The sequence below is a fragment of the Galendromus occidentalis genome, unplaced genomic scaffold, assembly GCF_000255335.2.
Source record: "Galendromus occidentalis unplaced genomic scaffold, Mocc_1.1 scf7180000077402, whole genome shotgun sequence".
NCBI classification, from domain to species: Eukaryota; Metazoa; Arthropoda; class Arachnida; order Mesostigmata; family Phytoseiidae; genus Galendromus; species Galendromus occidentalis.
This window is the reverse complement of record NW_003805390.1, coordinates 1-16,549: the sequence shown is the minus strand read 5'-3', so window position 1 is coordinate 16,549 and position 16,549 is coordinate 1. Positions and strand designations below refer to the sequence as shown.

The following is a 16,549-nucleotide window of genomic DNA, read 5'->3' as shown; positions in this document are numbered from 1 at the left end:
CAACTGTGGATTAATGGGACACATGCAAAATGTATGCCGCGAGCCGAAGAGGAATCAAAAGTCTAGAAACAGGCCAAGGGCCAACGTTGCCGAAGCATTTCCGGCCGACGCCTTTAGCGCCCAGGACAAATCAAATCAATTCCTCATCGACAGCGGAGCATCCCACCACATAGTGAACTCAAAGATCTGGTACACTGACTTTGACAAGAACACCGACACCCGGGAAGTCAGAGTTGGAAGCAACCACTGCCTGCAGGTTTTCGGGCAGGGTACCATCCGCCTGACTGTCGATGCTCACGGTCAAGCACAAGCATTTGATCTCCACAGTGTTCTGTTTGTTCCCAAGATGCGGAAGAACTTTATCTCCGTAAGCAAGTTGCCTGACGACAAGTTTGAAGTCAGCATCAGTGGAAGTGGTCTCCTCATGAAAAGAAATGAGACCACAGTACAGGTTCCTAGGAAAAAGGGACTGTGCAGGATCATGGCTACGACAGCCAACCATTCTGGCGGTCACGGAACTGTGCACAAGGAAGCGCAGACCCGAAAGAAGATAAAAAGCATGCAGAAATACCGAAGCAGAGTCTTCGAAGATTCCACGAAATACTGGCACACATCAACAAGGAATATGTTAAAAGCTTTCTCAACCTGAACAAGATAAGCTATCAAGATGATCTAGATCAGTGCCAGAGCTGCATTATGGGAAAGCAAACCAGAAGCTCGTATCACAGTCGACCTGAACAGGCAAAAGCAAAAGAGCCTGGTACAGTCTCACAGCAGACTTGTGTAGCCCGGCTACCCCGTCGCTGGGGAACTCAAGACATTTTCTAATGATCACGGATGAATTTTCAAAATTCAGGAAGGTCTACTTTCTTCAGACCAAAGATCAGACCGCCGACTCTATCTGACATTACGCTCAGTGGAACAAAGATCAAATCGGTCACAACATTAACTGTTTTCATTCGGATAACGGAACTGAATTCAAAAATCAAGAAGTCAAGAAAAATTCTCGATGACATAGGTGCGGAGCAAACGTTCAGCAGTGCATACATTGCCATGCAAAATGGTACTGCGGAACGTGGAAATCGCACAGTCATAAATTTGGTCAGATCCGTTCTAATCAGTGCCGGTTTTGAACATAAAAAGTACCTCTGGGCTGAATGTGTCAGCTACTGCGTGGATATATTGAACATCGTATCCATACATGAAGAGCTGAACAAGTCAGCATATGAAATCATATATAAGAAGAAACCGTACTGCTAGAACCGAACCTTCTAGCCGTTGATCGATATTCTAGCTGCCGTCTGCTGCCAATAAAAACAATGAGTCTGCTGGGATCACTTCCGCCGATAAGACGTGTGTTCAATTAGGCCTCAAGAAAGCCAACAATTGGCGACGAAGCTGTGGAAAAAAAAACCGATTCGGAACCCGGAAGCAAAAGAACAACGTCATCACGCGCAATCGCTAGACAAAATGTCGACCGGATCAACAAGTTTTCGTGAATTCGATCCAGTGTCAGAGCGATGGCCCGCATGGGTCAGTAGACTCCAAAATCGCCTGTCACTCAACAAGAAGACTGGAGAATCTGATAAAAAGCATGCGGTCCTGGCATATATGGGAGCCAGCACGTTCAGGAAGCTGTATGATCGCGTGGCTCCAGCACAACAGCCGAATGATCTCGGTTCCGACGAAATCGTCTCCACAGTGAAACATTTCATCGAACCGCAAGCAAACCCTTGGGCTGCACGCATACAGTTCCGTAAGCTTCAGCAATTCGCAGGCGAATCACTTCTTGATTCCGAGAGCCGTCTGAGATCATCAACCATAGATTGCATATGGTCCGCCGAGGAAACGCAGTTAAGCCTGATCGAACAATTCATCGCCGGGTTGACTGATCCGTCTACGAAACAGGCACTACTAGTGAAGTGTAGGGATAAGACGAAATTCTTCGAGGTGTTTCAATGTGCGGACGAAATCATCAAAGCTCAGAAAGCTGCATCAGACCATCAAAATGTATCATCACCTGGAATCGATGTAGACGTGCACGCCATGCGGTTCCTTACAAACCGAAAATTTCGGTCGAAGAACTCAACGCCGAAAAATCATCCAACGAATGGCGGGAAGTGTTACCGATGTGGAAAACCAGGACACATGGCCCCTAAATGCCCATTCCGGAACGCGAGATGTGCGTCGTGTGGACTCGTTGTTCACATCACCCAAGCCTGACGAACAAAAAGGTTTCAACAAAACTTCTTGGAGGATGTGGCAGCGAATTTCATTGCAACGTCTTCGGATCGAAACTCTATCATGGTGCGAGTACAACTGAATGGAAAACCCATCTACATGGAGCTCGATACAGGATGCGCACTATCAACCATGAGTTAAGACACGTTTAAGAAGGAGTTCTCCGAATATGACCTCCATGAGAATGACGTACAGCTGCGCACAGCATCAGGAGAACTAATCGTCCCGTTTGGATACGCGTTGATTAAAGTGAAATACAAGAATCAGATACAAAATCTTCGGCTCTACGTCATTGAACGTCCCGGCTTTCCAACGTTACTCGGGAGAGTCTGGATGAGAATGCTCGGATGTCAACCATTCAACACCGAGAAGTGCAACCACTATGACTCATCACTCATCACACGTAGATCACAATATCAACAAGATGATGAAGAAATTCCCAAATCTCACGAAGGACGGTATCGGAAAAATACCACACACGGAAATGAACCTTCATTTCGACGTCGAAAACCCAACTCCGGTTTATCATCGATTCCGGCCCGTGGCGCAGGCCCTGCTCCCGCTGGTTGACAAAGAACTGGATCATCTCGAAAAATCTGGCGTGATCAAGCATGTTGAGGTGAGTGACTGGGCGCACCCGATCGTCGTAGTGCCTCGAGCCGCCGGAAAGAAGGTTCGCATATGTGTGGATTTCAAGGTCGGTCTAGATCGATTTCTAAAGCTGGAGGATCATCCGCTGAAAGGCATTCGCCAGGCGCTTGACAATCTAGGGACAGGGGAAAGATTCTCGAAACTTGACATATCTTCTGCGTTCTTGCATATGCCGGTGCGCGATGAAGATCAAAAGTACCTCACCGTCGATACGCATCGAGGCCTGTTCCGATTCACCAGAGTGTCGAACGGATTGTCAAGTGCCGCTGCAGTCTGGCAACGGTACATCGAAGCTATTCTCGCCGGTATCCCTGGTGTGGAGGTCGTCATCGACGACATCGTAATCACAGCACCCACCGATAAAGAACATTTCGAACGGTTGGAAACCGTTCTAGAAAGACGCAACTCACAAGATATACGACTCAATCAAGATAAATGTGAGTTCTTCAAAGAACGAATCCAATTCTGCGGTTTCATCCTTAAGCAGGGCGAAATTCATAAATGCGCGGACAAAGTGAAAGCGATCCGAGAAGCTCCACCACCTACCACGGTAACCGAGCTGAAAAGTTTTTTGGGAATGATTCAATTCCATGCGCCGTTTGCCAAACAACTCGCTGACTTGGCTCACCCGTTATATGACGCCCTCAGAGGTGATCGCGAGCGAAAGTTCAATTGGAATAAGTATATGAACGACTCGTTCAACGCGCTCAAGAATGAATTATGTTCTCCGCGCGTGCTTGTTGCTTTTGATCCGGCGATGCCCCTGATATTGGCTACGGACGCATCGTCATACGGAATATCAGCGGTCCTTCCGCATCCTTTCGAGGACAAGACAGAACTGCCAATAGCGTATTACTCTAGAACGCTGACGCCCACCGAGCGGCGCTATACGCAATTAGAAAAGGAAGCGCTCGGCATAAAAACAGGGGATCACTTCCGCCGATAAGACGTGTGTTCAATTAGGCCTCAAGAAAGCTAACACATACATTGGAAAACTCCAACCATTCGGCATGAAATGCTATGTGAGAAAACGACAGCCGAAACTGCGAAAGTTTGAGCGTCGAGGCGATCCGGGTAGACTTGTCGGATACTTAGATCATGGCCTCGGATACAGAATCTGGATGCCAGAAACTCAGACGATCATCAACACCAAGGACGTTGTCTTCGAGAAGCCTACGTTGTTTGCATCCAATGAGGGCTCAGAAAGACACACGCCCTCAGAACACGAAGACGAACAGGAAAATGCTGAAGTTGACCATGAAAACGAAACACAGCCCACACTCAACACAGAATACACAGTATCAGAAGAAACTCCTGATGCAATTACGCCACCTTCAGTACCCACACGCAATTTACGTCCACGGGGAAACATTTGCCGTCCTCCAAGATACTTGGCAGACGCAAACAATCCAGATACAGAAAACGAAAAATGCGACACGGACAGTGAAGATGATGATCCGTCAGTGTTTGAGTCAAAGGCAAGGACGCGTAACGATGAAAATGGTTCGCATCAGCCTACCTCATATGAAGATGCAATGAGCAGCCCAGAAAAAGAAAAATGGCAAGAAGCCATTCAAAAGGAATTAAAGTCCATGGAAGACTTGAAAGTGTGGAAGTTGACTGAGCTGCCACCAGGCAGAAAAGCAATCGATTCAAGATGGATCTTCAAGATCAAAGTGAATCCTTAGGACGGTACCAAAATCTACAAGGGGCGCTTGGTATCACGCGGATTCTTACAGCAAGAAAATGTGGACTTCAGCCCCGATCGGATACTTCCTCCGGTCGCAAGACTTGAGGGTGTCCGCTGTGTCTTAAGCATCGCAGCCGAAGAAAAGCTGTATCTCCATCAATTTGACGTCAAAACGGCCTTTCTCAATGCTGAGCTCAATGACGAAATTTACACGAAACAACCAGAAGGAAAGGATGATGGATCAAAGAAAGTCTGGAGACTCTTACGTGCTATCTATGGTCTGCGCCAGTCACCGTTCGAGTTCAGCCAGAAATTCAAGTCCATCCTTCTGAAGAAGGGTCTAAGTCAAAGCAAAACTGACCCTTGCATTTTCTATCGGAATGGGACAGAGAGAATCATTATTTGCATCTACGTTGACGATGGCCTGTGCGCAGGATTAACAGAGAAGGTCGTACTTCATTTCATTGATTCTCTCGTTCAAGAACTTGAAATAACATCACAGCCTCTTTCGTATTTCCTCGGAATGCAAATCGAAACAAATGAGAACCATGATATTCGCATACATCAAACCAAGTACGTGAACGAGGTTCTCAAGCGATTCAACATGTTCGATTGCAAACCTGCTTCAACTCCCTGTGACTCAGGCATTTACAACATCAAAAATACAGGAACAACCACTCTCGAGAACTTCCGAGAATTGATAGGATCAGTCCTCTACATCAGCGGTTCTGAACCTGGGTTCCGCGAGCCCCTGCTCGGCTGCTCAGAATTTCATTCATTTTATCGAATTGGAATGAATTTCCTAAGCTCTAATTGCAGGATACTTCATGCGATCGTGGTCGAAAGTTTTGAGGTGATTAAGGGGAAGATTTGGAAAGATAGAGTCCGAATCCAATAATGAGGATTCCGCGGAACCCCACTAGGGTTCCGCAGGGCAAAAAAGGTTGAGAACCCCTGCTCTACATGACCAGTGGCTGCCGCATCGACGTGGCTTTCGCCACTTCATACCTTAGTCGTTTCCTAGACAAATGCACACCTGAGCATCTGGAGGCAGGAAAGAGGATACTTCGATACCTGAAGTCATGTCCATCACTCGGTATCACATACAAAAGCAACTCTGACGAGGGAACAGTGGTATTCTCTGATGCAGACCACGGCTCGAACATTGAGGACAGAAAGTCGTCGGGAACACTGATCATGAGACAGCCAGGACCAGTCGTGTGGAACACGACAAGGCAATCAAATATCGCTCTCAGTTCGTGCGAGCCTGAATTCTATGCAGCAGCAGAAAGTGTAAAAGCAGCCCAATGGTTAACCAAGCTTTCGAGAGAGTTAGGCAAAGAAGAAAAACTTACAATTCAAATGGAAAATCAAGCACCAATCAAGCTCATCAAAAATCCTCAGTTCTATCGACGAACAACACACATCGAACTAAAATACTTCTTCATCAGAGACCACTACGACAAAGGAGACATCGATATTGCCTACATATCGACGGAGTACCAGCGAGCCGACTGGCTGACCAAGCCACTCAACAAATCGGTATTCCTGAGACAGCGTGAGCTATCCGATCTTACAATCTGGAAAGCATGAGGCTAACAATAGCACCCATCATATTAACCCTCATAGCCTATGCTCACGGATATTTTTCGTACAATGATTGCGGTGACGAATGCAAATTACGTGGTCAATCATGTCTTATAAGAAAATCAATCGGAGATATGTTTCACATCCAGTGCGTGAGCTTCGATGAATCAAGAGCGACTTGTGGATTTGGCTCTTCTGAGCATCGAGAGAGAGGCGACGGAGGAGACGGACTTTGAATCGGTTATCGAAAATTTCGCCACTCTTAGAGCAAGACGAGTCAGACTCTAAGTTATAATATATCGAGACATTGTGATCGTGACGAGAAGGGAAGTGATTTAAATATATAAGTCGAGGAATTCATCGGATCTGCATCTGTTTTCTCACTCGAGGGACTTGGTACCGTCGGAGACCGAGTCAGGGGCGCATTCCAGTCATTTTGCCCCCTGGGGCCACTAGGGCTAGATCCGCCACTGCATGTACCTCATGATGGGCACGAGACCGGATCTCGCCCATAGCATTGGGGTCCTTCCGAGGACTCTCGAACAGCTTCCGACAGACAATGTAACCGTGCTAAAGAGGGTTCTGCGATATCTTGCAGGTACTCTCAAGTACGGTATTACCTATGCCCGCACCGGCTCAGGAGCTGTCCTCGAAGGTTTTAGTGATTCGGACTACGCTGGCTGTGTCAAAACAGGAAGATATTCCAACGGTATTCATCGATAACTCTGCTGCGATCAAGTTATCGCAGAATCCGGAGTTTCATCGCAGAACGGACCATATTTCTCTGAGGCATTCCTTCATCAGAGAGAGAGTGGCTGGGGAAGATTTGAGAGTGCAACAGATTTCGACTGAGGAGCAGTTGGTAGACATTCTCACGAAGCCACTGCTGAGAGTCAGACACAACTACTTGTGTCAGCTTCTCGGGATGTCTTAATTAGAATCATAGTCTGATCAACAAGGGAGAGTATTGAAGTTTGTTGGTGTTTGTTGGATCTATGACGTAGGCGATCCATACCAATAAAAGCTCCTGTGTCGGAGGATTCCCATCCTCTACGAAAAAACAAGCCAGAAGTCTTCTCTGTAGCTCACACAATAAATGTAGCTCAAGAAGGGATCAAAGCGTTGATCGACGACTTCTGCCTCTTGTGCCAAGATCTCGGAGGTGACTTCAATTCTATCGGCAGGGAGTAGAGGGAGAGCCGTGAAAGATAAGAACTTTGTTGTGAAAAATGAGATCATCAGAAAAACTTATTGTCATACAGATAGAATTTCGAATATACCCGCGTGTAGACGATTGAAACAGACGAGCCGAAATAAAAACACAAAAGGTGTGAGTCGGAAAAATTCCCGCGAAGTCGTGTTCTCCATCTCAAGCCGTTTAGGGAATTCCAGTTACCCCGCTGCTCAGAGAAAAACAACAGGTTATGGGCTCTGCTCATTTCTGCAGCGTACAAGAACGGCTCTGAAGGTAGGAACACGTTAACAAGGAGGAATTCGATTTTCATCTGATGAGCACAGGCCTGCCGACGGATGAACTGTCCGTTATCAGGCGGATGCGGATGTGTACCGGTTTGCTTCTTGACGGTGAGCTCTGGCGATATGGATAGATTTATCCTGGCCGGGCAATTTCCCCTCCGCTGTTTGACGCATCGACAGTATGTGGTTTCGGCCGTCGCTTTCTCTTTCTCGTACAGGTAGTGGTCCACGAATAACCGGGGTTTGCCTTTTGCTGAGCTGACTTCCTGGATAGCCATGACTCAACAAAGTGCGTCAGAATGACCCGGAGAGAAGGGACCGGACGAGGATTCAAGCACAATGTCGCTCGCGAAGATCTCTACAGACAGACACCGGAGAGCGACTCGGGAATCAAAACAAAGGGAACAGTGAAGCTCAGACGTGGGGTGTTCTCGATTAACACTCTCACTCGAACTCGCCGGGACGGAGAAGGAAAAGGAAAAAGGAAACCTACTGGAGGGTATCGATTCCGACGCAATCGACGCGAGATACGTCGCGGGTTTCAAACTCTCAGCGTGGGGACAAAAGACACGTGCTTCACGGGAGAACTTTTATTCACCCTCGTCTAGTCCGGAGGCTCACAGCTATACTTTCACGAGCACAGCGTGTCAAAAAAATACGATGGTTGCAATCAGCTGCAGCGATGACTCCCAACTCGACGTATTGGAGAAGAAAAACGTATCTCACCGGAGATCCCAGAATAGCGCAACGATCCCTGTCGACGGAGCGTGATGTGAGACACGTATCACTTGTCTCAGGTCCATTCTGGCCCTAACAATTCTGGCTTTGGAAGTTCTGGCTTTCACAACAGCTGGCTTTCGAAATTCTGGCTTTCGCAACATCGTGCTTTCGGAATTTTGGCTTCCACAACTTCTGGCTTCCGCGATTCTGGCTTTCGCAACTTCTGGCTTCCACAATTCTGGCTTCTGGGACGGTACCAGAAAGTCGGAGCTCTCTCGAGATGAAGATGCAAGGGGTCGAGGGCGATCGAGAGGATCAGTGTGTTTTTGGAGGGTCAAATGGAACGATCGTCAGTCCTCAGAAGAGTCGCGAAGCTCTCAAGACGGGGGACGACGCCGACGGATCGAAATGTGGAGTCGAAGAAGTACAGAAAAGTACGGCAGAAGAATCAAGAGAGGGGAGACAGGATCCCGGCGAATATGGAACCCAAATGGAAGACTGGACAACGGAGAGTGCAACCGGGATGAGTGAGAAGGAAGATCAAGTGTGTGGAGGAGATGAGAATTTCCTGTCTCCGGAAAAACCCCCTTCTGAGGTGATGGAAGTCAGAAGAAGCACGAGGGATCGTCATCCACCGAAACGCGTTTGCTTTCCATCCGCTCTCCTCTCCCCATGCCCCGAAACGTACAACGAGGCATTGCACAGTCAGCAGAAGAAGAAGTGGTTGGCAGCTATGATAGAAGAGATGGCATCTATTCACGAGAACGAAACATGGGAGCTAGTGATGAGACCGTCAAACGTGAAGGTTCTAGAGAACAGATGGGTACTTCGGACGAAAGAGACTCAGCACGGGAAGAAATTCAAAGCCAGGCTCGTGGCAAAGGGAAATTACCATAAAGAAGGAAAAGACTTTGACGAAACATGCCAGTCGCGAGGTATGGAACCGTCCGGCTCCCCCTGTCCATCGCCGCTTCGAAAAAGATGTGCCGCCGGCAGTTCGATTTCCAGACCGCGTATCTATACGGAACCCTGTCGGAGCGAGTTTACATGCTCCAACCGGCGGGCTTCCAGGATGGAACCGACAGGGTCTGCTTGCTCAAGCGTGGAACCAGCGCTCTGTGAAGTTCATGGTCAAGCTCGGTTTTAGAAAGAGCCACGCGGACCCATGTCTGTTTTTCAAACACGAAACGACTGGGAGCATCTTCGTCACGGTGTACGTCGACGATGAGCTGGTGGTGAGCACAGAGGACTCAAAATGCGACGATTTCTTGGGCCTACTCAGAGAAGAATTCAAGATAACGGAGGGCGACGCTAACAGTCATCTTGGAATTCAGATAGAACGACGATCACCGGGCTCCATCTCCATAAGCCAACCCAATTACATCGATAAGATCCTCACGAAATTCCAGATGCAGGACTGCAACTCAGTGAGCACCCCAGCGGGGAAAGGAGAAGTCAGCACAGAAGAACCGCTGTCGGAGACAACGCTATACCAGACCGCGGTAGGGTGCCTCTTGTACCTCGCCAAAGCGTCACGTCCTGACATTGCCTACGCAGTTGGTAAAGTCGCGAGGAAAATGGAGAAACCGGCCAAGAGTGATTGGAACGACGTCCTTCAAATCACGAAGTACCTGCGTGCCACGAAGGATTTCGGAATCCTTCACGGAAGTGACTCGAGCCTGAGGGTGTACAGCGACGCCGATTATGCTGGATGTAAGAAATCTCGACGCTCCACAACAGGAAATATCGCCACGTACGGCGGAGGAGCGGTTTCCTGGAGAAGCCAGTCACAACGCGTTGTCAACGACTGAAGCAGAGCTAACGGCAGCGAGCTAAGGACCTTCTATGGTTGGAACAGATGGTCCTCGAGTTGTAGAGACAGGATCTGAAGCCGAAGCTCTTCGTAGATGACGCCAGCGCTGTGAAGTTGGCTAAGAATCCCGAGTTTCACTCACGACTCAAACATATCCATGTTAGATACATGTTCGTGAGAGAGGAATTCTTAGAGAATATTTTGGAAATCGAGCACATAGACGGCGTCAACCAACTGGATGACATTTGAACGAAAGCCGCGCTGTAAAATAATTTTCCGCGCTGTAAAAACTGAGCAGGCGCTGTCTATCTTCAGTACATGTGTAAGCGCTGATATCTTCCGTTCCGACAACCTGGTGCAACTCTCGCAAAGTTTTCACCTCTCTCGGTCTTCCCGAAGCAGCGTGGCGTTGAGCAGATCGAAAACCAGGAGAGGATTCAGCTTCGTTTTCAGGATTGATCAAACTGCTCTTAGCTGCGTTTATTTATATACGGAAAACTTCTCAAGGGAACACCAACACACTCCAACAGAGAAACCCTCACCTTCGGCGACTCGATAAGGTTCCCCGCATTCCCGGTTCCCCGCATTCCCGTTTCCCCGCATTCCCGTTTCCCCGCATTCCCGTGTCCCCGCATTCCCGTTTCCCCGCATTCCCGTTTCCCCGTGCCCCCGCTTTCAGTCCATACGCTCTTCGGGAAATCCATACCCTCCACGGCTGAAGCGTCCGGAGGGCCGGCGCGCTATTTGGTCTGCATCCACACCAACACTCACGCACGGACACACGATTCACGAGAGACGAGTTGACGGAATCGAGCGAAGTGATAACGTATCTCACTACGTTCTATATCAGAGCACGATGCATGTTAGTGTTCAGAGCATGATATATCGGCTCAAGGGTTCATGGTTATTTGAGCGCGGATTGATCTGAGCGCATGATCGATTTGAGCGCAAAATTGATCTGAGCGCAGAATCGATTTGAGCTCATGATTGATCCAGGCGCAATTGATCTGAGCGCGATTGATTTGAGCGAAATTGATTTGAGCGCAAATGATTTGCGCGAATATGATTTGCGCGAAATTGATTCGAGCGAAATGGATTTTAGCGGAATGGATTTGAGCGCATGGTTGATTTAAGCGCAGAGTTGATTTGAGCGCATAGTCGATTTCAGCGCAAAGCTGATTTGAGCGCGTGATCGAATTGAGCGCAGACTCTCGAGGCGCTGCTTGGAGAGTGTGGCTCGGCTATAAACCTGAGTTCCCACTCAATCTTTAATCTATCTATCTATATATATAAAAACGTATGTCTGTCTGTTTGTCTGTCTGTTTGTCTGTCTGTTTGTCTGTCTGTTTGTCTGGTGTCACCTGTTGTCAATGGTGCGTGCACATTAAATGAAGAGAAAACAAGTCCAGTCTCCAGTATGCGGCTACGGCCGGCATCAGCGTTTTTACTGACTGCTTTATTGTAAACACAGCATTCGTCTGATTTCTAAAGGTCTCCTCGTGGGACCTTCTGGAAGAGTCGCGGGCGTTGGTAACAATCTCCCGGGGTTAGCCGTTTTCGGATGACCTATTAGTGCTCGCGACTTTAGACATCATAGTATAATTCATAACAACTCTATCAGAGTATAACAAAGGTATAACTTCACATATTGCTTCCCAAGTATGTTGATTAACATGGGTAGATAACATTCGAGTATCGATACAGATCAGGTACTGATTCAGATCAGCCTGTAGATATGTTGCAACGCTCTTGTTAGAATCCCATTCTGCGTCTTGACTCTGCATGATCTTACAACCTTGTCCTTGCCCGGTGGGAGTTCAACCACTCTGCCTAACCTCCATCGAGCACGTTCTAATTTCGGTTCATGTATCAAAACGATGTCATCGAGGGCGAGCGGCGAGCTGTCTCGAACGCGTCCCTTTCATGGGCAGATCTCAACATTAAAAAATATTCATTCCTCCATCTCATCCAGAAATCGTTTAGCAACTTTTCTCGAATACGCCAAAATCTTGTCAGTGTGTCGTCTTTTTCGCCCTTGGACTTTACGGAGCCCTTGGGGAGACTGAGTGAGTTTGCACCGGTGATGAAATGAGCAGGTGTCAGCGCTCCCGGAAGGGAGGGATTTTCTGGTAAGACGATTAGAGGTCTCGAATTTATAATTGCTTCAATTTCCTTGATCGCTGTCATGAACCGAATAGAGAGAGCACAGCCCCGTTGAGCGTCTTGCGCATGCAATCTTTAGTCACCCGAACCAATCTTTCAAACTGTCCTCCCCACCACGCTGCTCGGGGAACATTAAAGGACCACTGGAAGCCTCGAACGCTCATGAACTCCTGGACCTGAGCTGACCGAAGGTTTTCCCAGAGGCATCTCAAACCCCTCGCCGAGCGCACGAAATTGGAACCATTGTCTGAGATTATTCTGGCCGGCAAACCGCGCGTGGCAACGAATCGTTTCAGAGCCTGCAGGAATGCCTCGGCTGAATAGTCTTCAACGACCTCAAAGTGGACACCTCGAGTAACAGAACATGTGAAAAGACAGATCCACACTTTCCCACTGCGGATTTCGAAGGGGCCAAGGTAATCGATCCCAACGTTCCTGAACACCCCACCCGATTCTGTTCGGGGGGCCGGTAGTGGAGCCTGCGGAGCCCCGGACGGTTTGGCCGTATACCTTTTGCATCTCACGCAACGACCGATTACTTTTTTGACCTGGCGCCTAGCTTGGAGAATCCAAAATTCCTGTCGGAGATTCGCCAGAACCATGTCAGTACGAAGGTGAGAAAGTTGGTTTTCGTGGAGATCTCGTATCACCAGCGTCGTGAACCAGTCTTCCGACAGCACGATTGGGTGTTTCAACGCCTCATCTCCCTCGAAGTTCTCCAATCTTCCCCCCAGACGTAACAAGTCGGCAGAATCGAAATACGCACCAAGGCTAGTGAGCGCCCGACTCTCCGCGACACTCCGACTCAAGGCTACCTCCCGGAAGCAACGCTGTTGCGCCTCCCGTGTAAGGTGTTGCTTCGCCAATTTGAGCTCGAGTGCCGTTATCGGCCGGCGCGTTATGGAGTCTGACGGAACACCTTTGCCGAACAATTTGACTTTCTGAGAAGCCAATTCTTTGGACTTCCTTGTCCTGGCATTTTTTTGATACCAGCGGAGCTGGAAGATCGCTATAGCTCGAAAAATCGTCGCCGTTACCCTGATCGCTCTTCTTAGCGTGGAGTATCTTTCGATTGGAATGACCGAATTCTTTTCCTTGACCTCGACCTGAGTTGCCGTTGCAACAAACACTTCTACCTCTGTGGAATGGACTTCGGGATAGATTTCTGATTTTAGAAAAGCGGGTCCGTTGAGCCAGGACGGTTCCTTGAGTAGTTTCTCCATTGACATGCCGCGTGACGGATAGTCTGCCGGATTCTCGACTCCGGGGACATGCCGCCATTCCAACGGTTTTGTCAACTTGGAAATCTCAATTAGCCTGTTCCGAACGAACACCTCATACTTCAATGGACAGTCTCTTCTGATCCAATAGTAGACATTCATAGAGTCCGTCCAGTAGAACGTCTCACAACTTAGATTCAGGAACTTTTTTATGGATGCTGCCAGCCGCGCCGCACACATAGCCGCCACAAGCTCCTTCTTTGGAATCGTTAGAGAGCTTAGAGATTTGAGAGGCGTCATTCGAGCCTTCGAAGCTACGAGCACGACAGCGCGCTCATCCGAGTTTGGATTCCACGACTTGAGATAGACTACGGCGGCGTACGCCGAATCGCTCGCGTCGGCGAATGTGTGCAGCTCCAGTTTCACAGCTCTGAATCCCTTCGTGAAACACCTTGGAATTTGGAACCTACTGATGAATGGAAGCTGATCACACCACTTTTTCCAACCGTCGAGAATTTCGCCTTGAAAGGCTTTATCGAGACCCAGTTTTTGGAGATGAACCTTCTGAATCAACAATTTTATCTGCATCACGAAAGGTGAAAGGAAGCCTGTCGGATCATACAACCTTGCGGCCGCACCCAGCAGTGTTCGCTTCGTTGGTTTGGCGGCGGCGACGAACTCGATCAAGTTTGCGGGATCGAATGTCAGAGCGTCGGTTTCGTTGTTCCAAACAACACCGAGCACTTTTTCTGGCATCTGCGACCCGAGAATGACCTGTGAGTTGTCATCGCAGCTTTCCTCCGAAAAACGCCATTTTCGCATTACCATGGCAGCCTTACCAAGAATGTAGGAGATATCGGACTGGATTTCCCTCGCTTCTTCAATGGAGTCAGCCCCCGTTACGAGGTCGTCCATGTAGAGGTCCTCCATCAATGCCTTGGATGCTCCCGGGTGGGAGTTTTGGAAATTGTTTGCATGCATTCGGATAACTGAGATGACGTTGAACTGAGCGTCCTTGACGCCAAAACAGTTTCGATTCATGCGGTACACTTTGAGATTCGAAGCGTCTCCGTTTCTGGACCACAGGAAACACTGGAAATTTCTCATCTCCGGTTTTACGCCGATCGTGAGGTACGCCTTCGTGATATCACCGACGAACGCGATCTCACGGACTCTAAACTTGGACAACATTTCGACAGAAGTTGGAAGCAAATTTGGAACCTCGAGAATGACATCGTTGAGGGAGAGTTGACCTTTCATCTTTGACGACGCATTGAATACCGGTCGGACCTTGTAGGATACCTTGGATTCATTGACCACCGGGAAGTGTGGCATGAAATACCTAGGTTTTTCCCCCAGGGGCACCGGCTCGGCGTAACCAGAATCGAAAAACACATTCATCTGTTTGATGTACTCTTCTCGGAGACTCGGCTTTTGATCCAATGATTTCAGCAGCTTGTGAGCTTGTTGCTTCGCTGCTGGGAAGTTATCTGTGAGATACTCAAGTTTTCTTGAGTCCAGGTTGAGAATCGTGCTGTACATTCCGTCCTTAAATTCAACGGTTTTTAGAAAGTCTTGAATGAAAGTCTCCGAGATTTTTCCATCAACAGTGTGCTCCTCCGGTAGGATTCCGATGTGCTCGAGTTCCCAAAACTTTTCAATGTTTACGGGGAAAGCTGCCCCTGAATCGGAGGCAGGCTTGTTTTCGCTCACTGGAACTTGTCCGAAGATTGTGTCGAGATAGGACACGCTCTCCGTGAGCTTTTTGTAAGCCACCTTTGATAATTTGAACCATATCGCTGAAGCTGAATAGAATTCCGAGCTTCCTCGGACCCTTTGGATGATCGGATGGATTTTGGAGGCGAGCGCGAATCTCCCCGGACAGCGGCTTCGGTTCTAAATTTGATATTTCCGGTACAACCAGCGCAGTGAACTGCAGCGCTCGATTGTCGCTCGTCAGAACTCCGAACCGAACGATTCTGCATTCGCTCGACTGTGAGACTTGCTCTCCGAATCTGTGCAACAGAAATTTGTCTGAACCGACTACCTCTAGGTTGAGGAGCTCTGCGTACTCTTCTGTAATGAAAGTTGTATTCGCACCGCTGTCCAACAAGAATCGCACTCGCTGAGAACCGTCCGGACCAAGGAGCATTAGGTGGCCGACTGCTGCCAACGTTTCAGCCTGGTTGCTCTGAGCGACAACTGCTGACCTCACGTTGGCACACAACGAACCATGATGGTCTCCCTTGCATTTAATGCACTGTATTTGTGAGGAACATTTATCTTCTAAATGCCCGCTTCTGAGACACTTCGAGCAGAAGCCGGCTCTCGCGAGCTTTTGTTTCTTCAGTTCGATTGATAACTCAGCTTTGCACTTCGCGGGGACATGAGGCTCCTTGCAATATGGACATGCAAACTTGGACTTTGAGGAGGGCGGATTGGCAGGGGTTTCCTTTGGTTTGCTTACTTTCGACTCTGGGGCTGACTCGTCTCTTGATCGAAAGCCTGACTCCGACCTACTCCTCCTAGCCACCTTTCCGAATATTGCACCGTATTGATCTCCTGTTTCGGTTTCTTTCTTAAGAAAATTTCGCAACGTATCTAATCGCGTCTGGAAAAGCTCTGCGAGCTTGACAGTTTCAAGGTCTGTCTCTCTGAGGACATCTTCAACCTCATCGGCTGTTTTCTGCGGTTCGATTTTCTCTATGAAACGATGCGCAAGTCGGTCTGGCAACTTTCGGAGCAGGATCGGATAAAGAAACACAGCAAAGTGGATTGATTTCAATTGCATGGTTTTGAGAGATAGTATGAACCCATTAACTTTATCAAGGTGCGCCCTCAACTGTTTGTTGTCTGCGAACTTGTTAAGTTTTGGCAATTCGAGTAGTTGCGTGAAGATTTCTATTGCGATGGTCTCAACGTTTCCGTATCGGACGAAAAGATAATTCAGAGTTCTAATGTAATTAGCTCCCGTCGATGGAGTACCCT

At 48.4% G+C, this 16,549-nt stretch overlaps 1 protein-coding gene across 1 annotated transcript; it reads right to left on the bottom strand.

Annotated features, from left to right (window-relative positions):
- Positions 1-12,361: 12,361 nt before the first annotated feature.
- Positions 12,362-15,337, bottom strand: LOC100908165 (uncharacterized; the record flags this gene model as incomplete). The annotated part of the gene is made up of 1 exon (XM_003742444.1): positions 12,362-15,337. A coding segment is annotated over one exon (2,976 nt), but the record flags the coding sequence as incomplete, so codon positions are not given.
- Between the last annotated feature and the right edge of the window lie 1,212 nt (positions 15,338-16,549).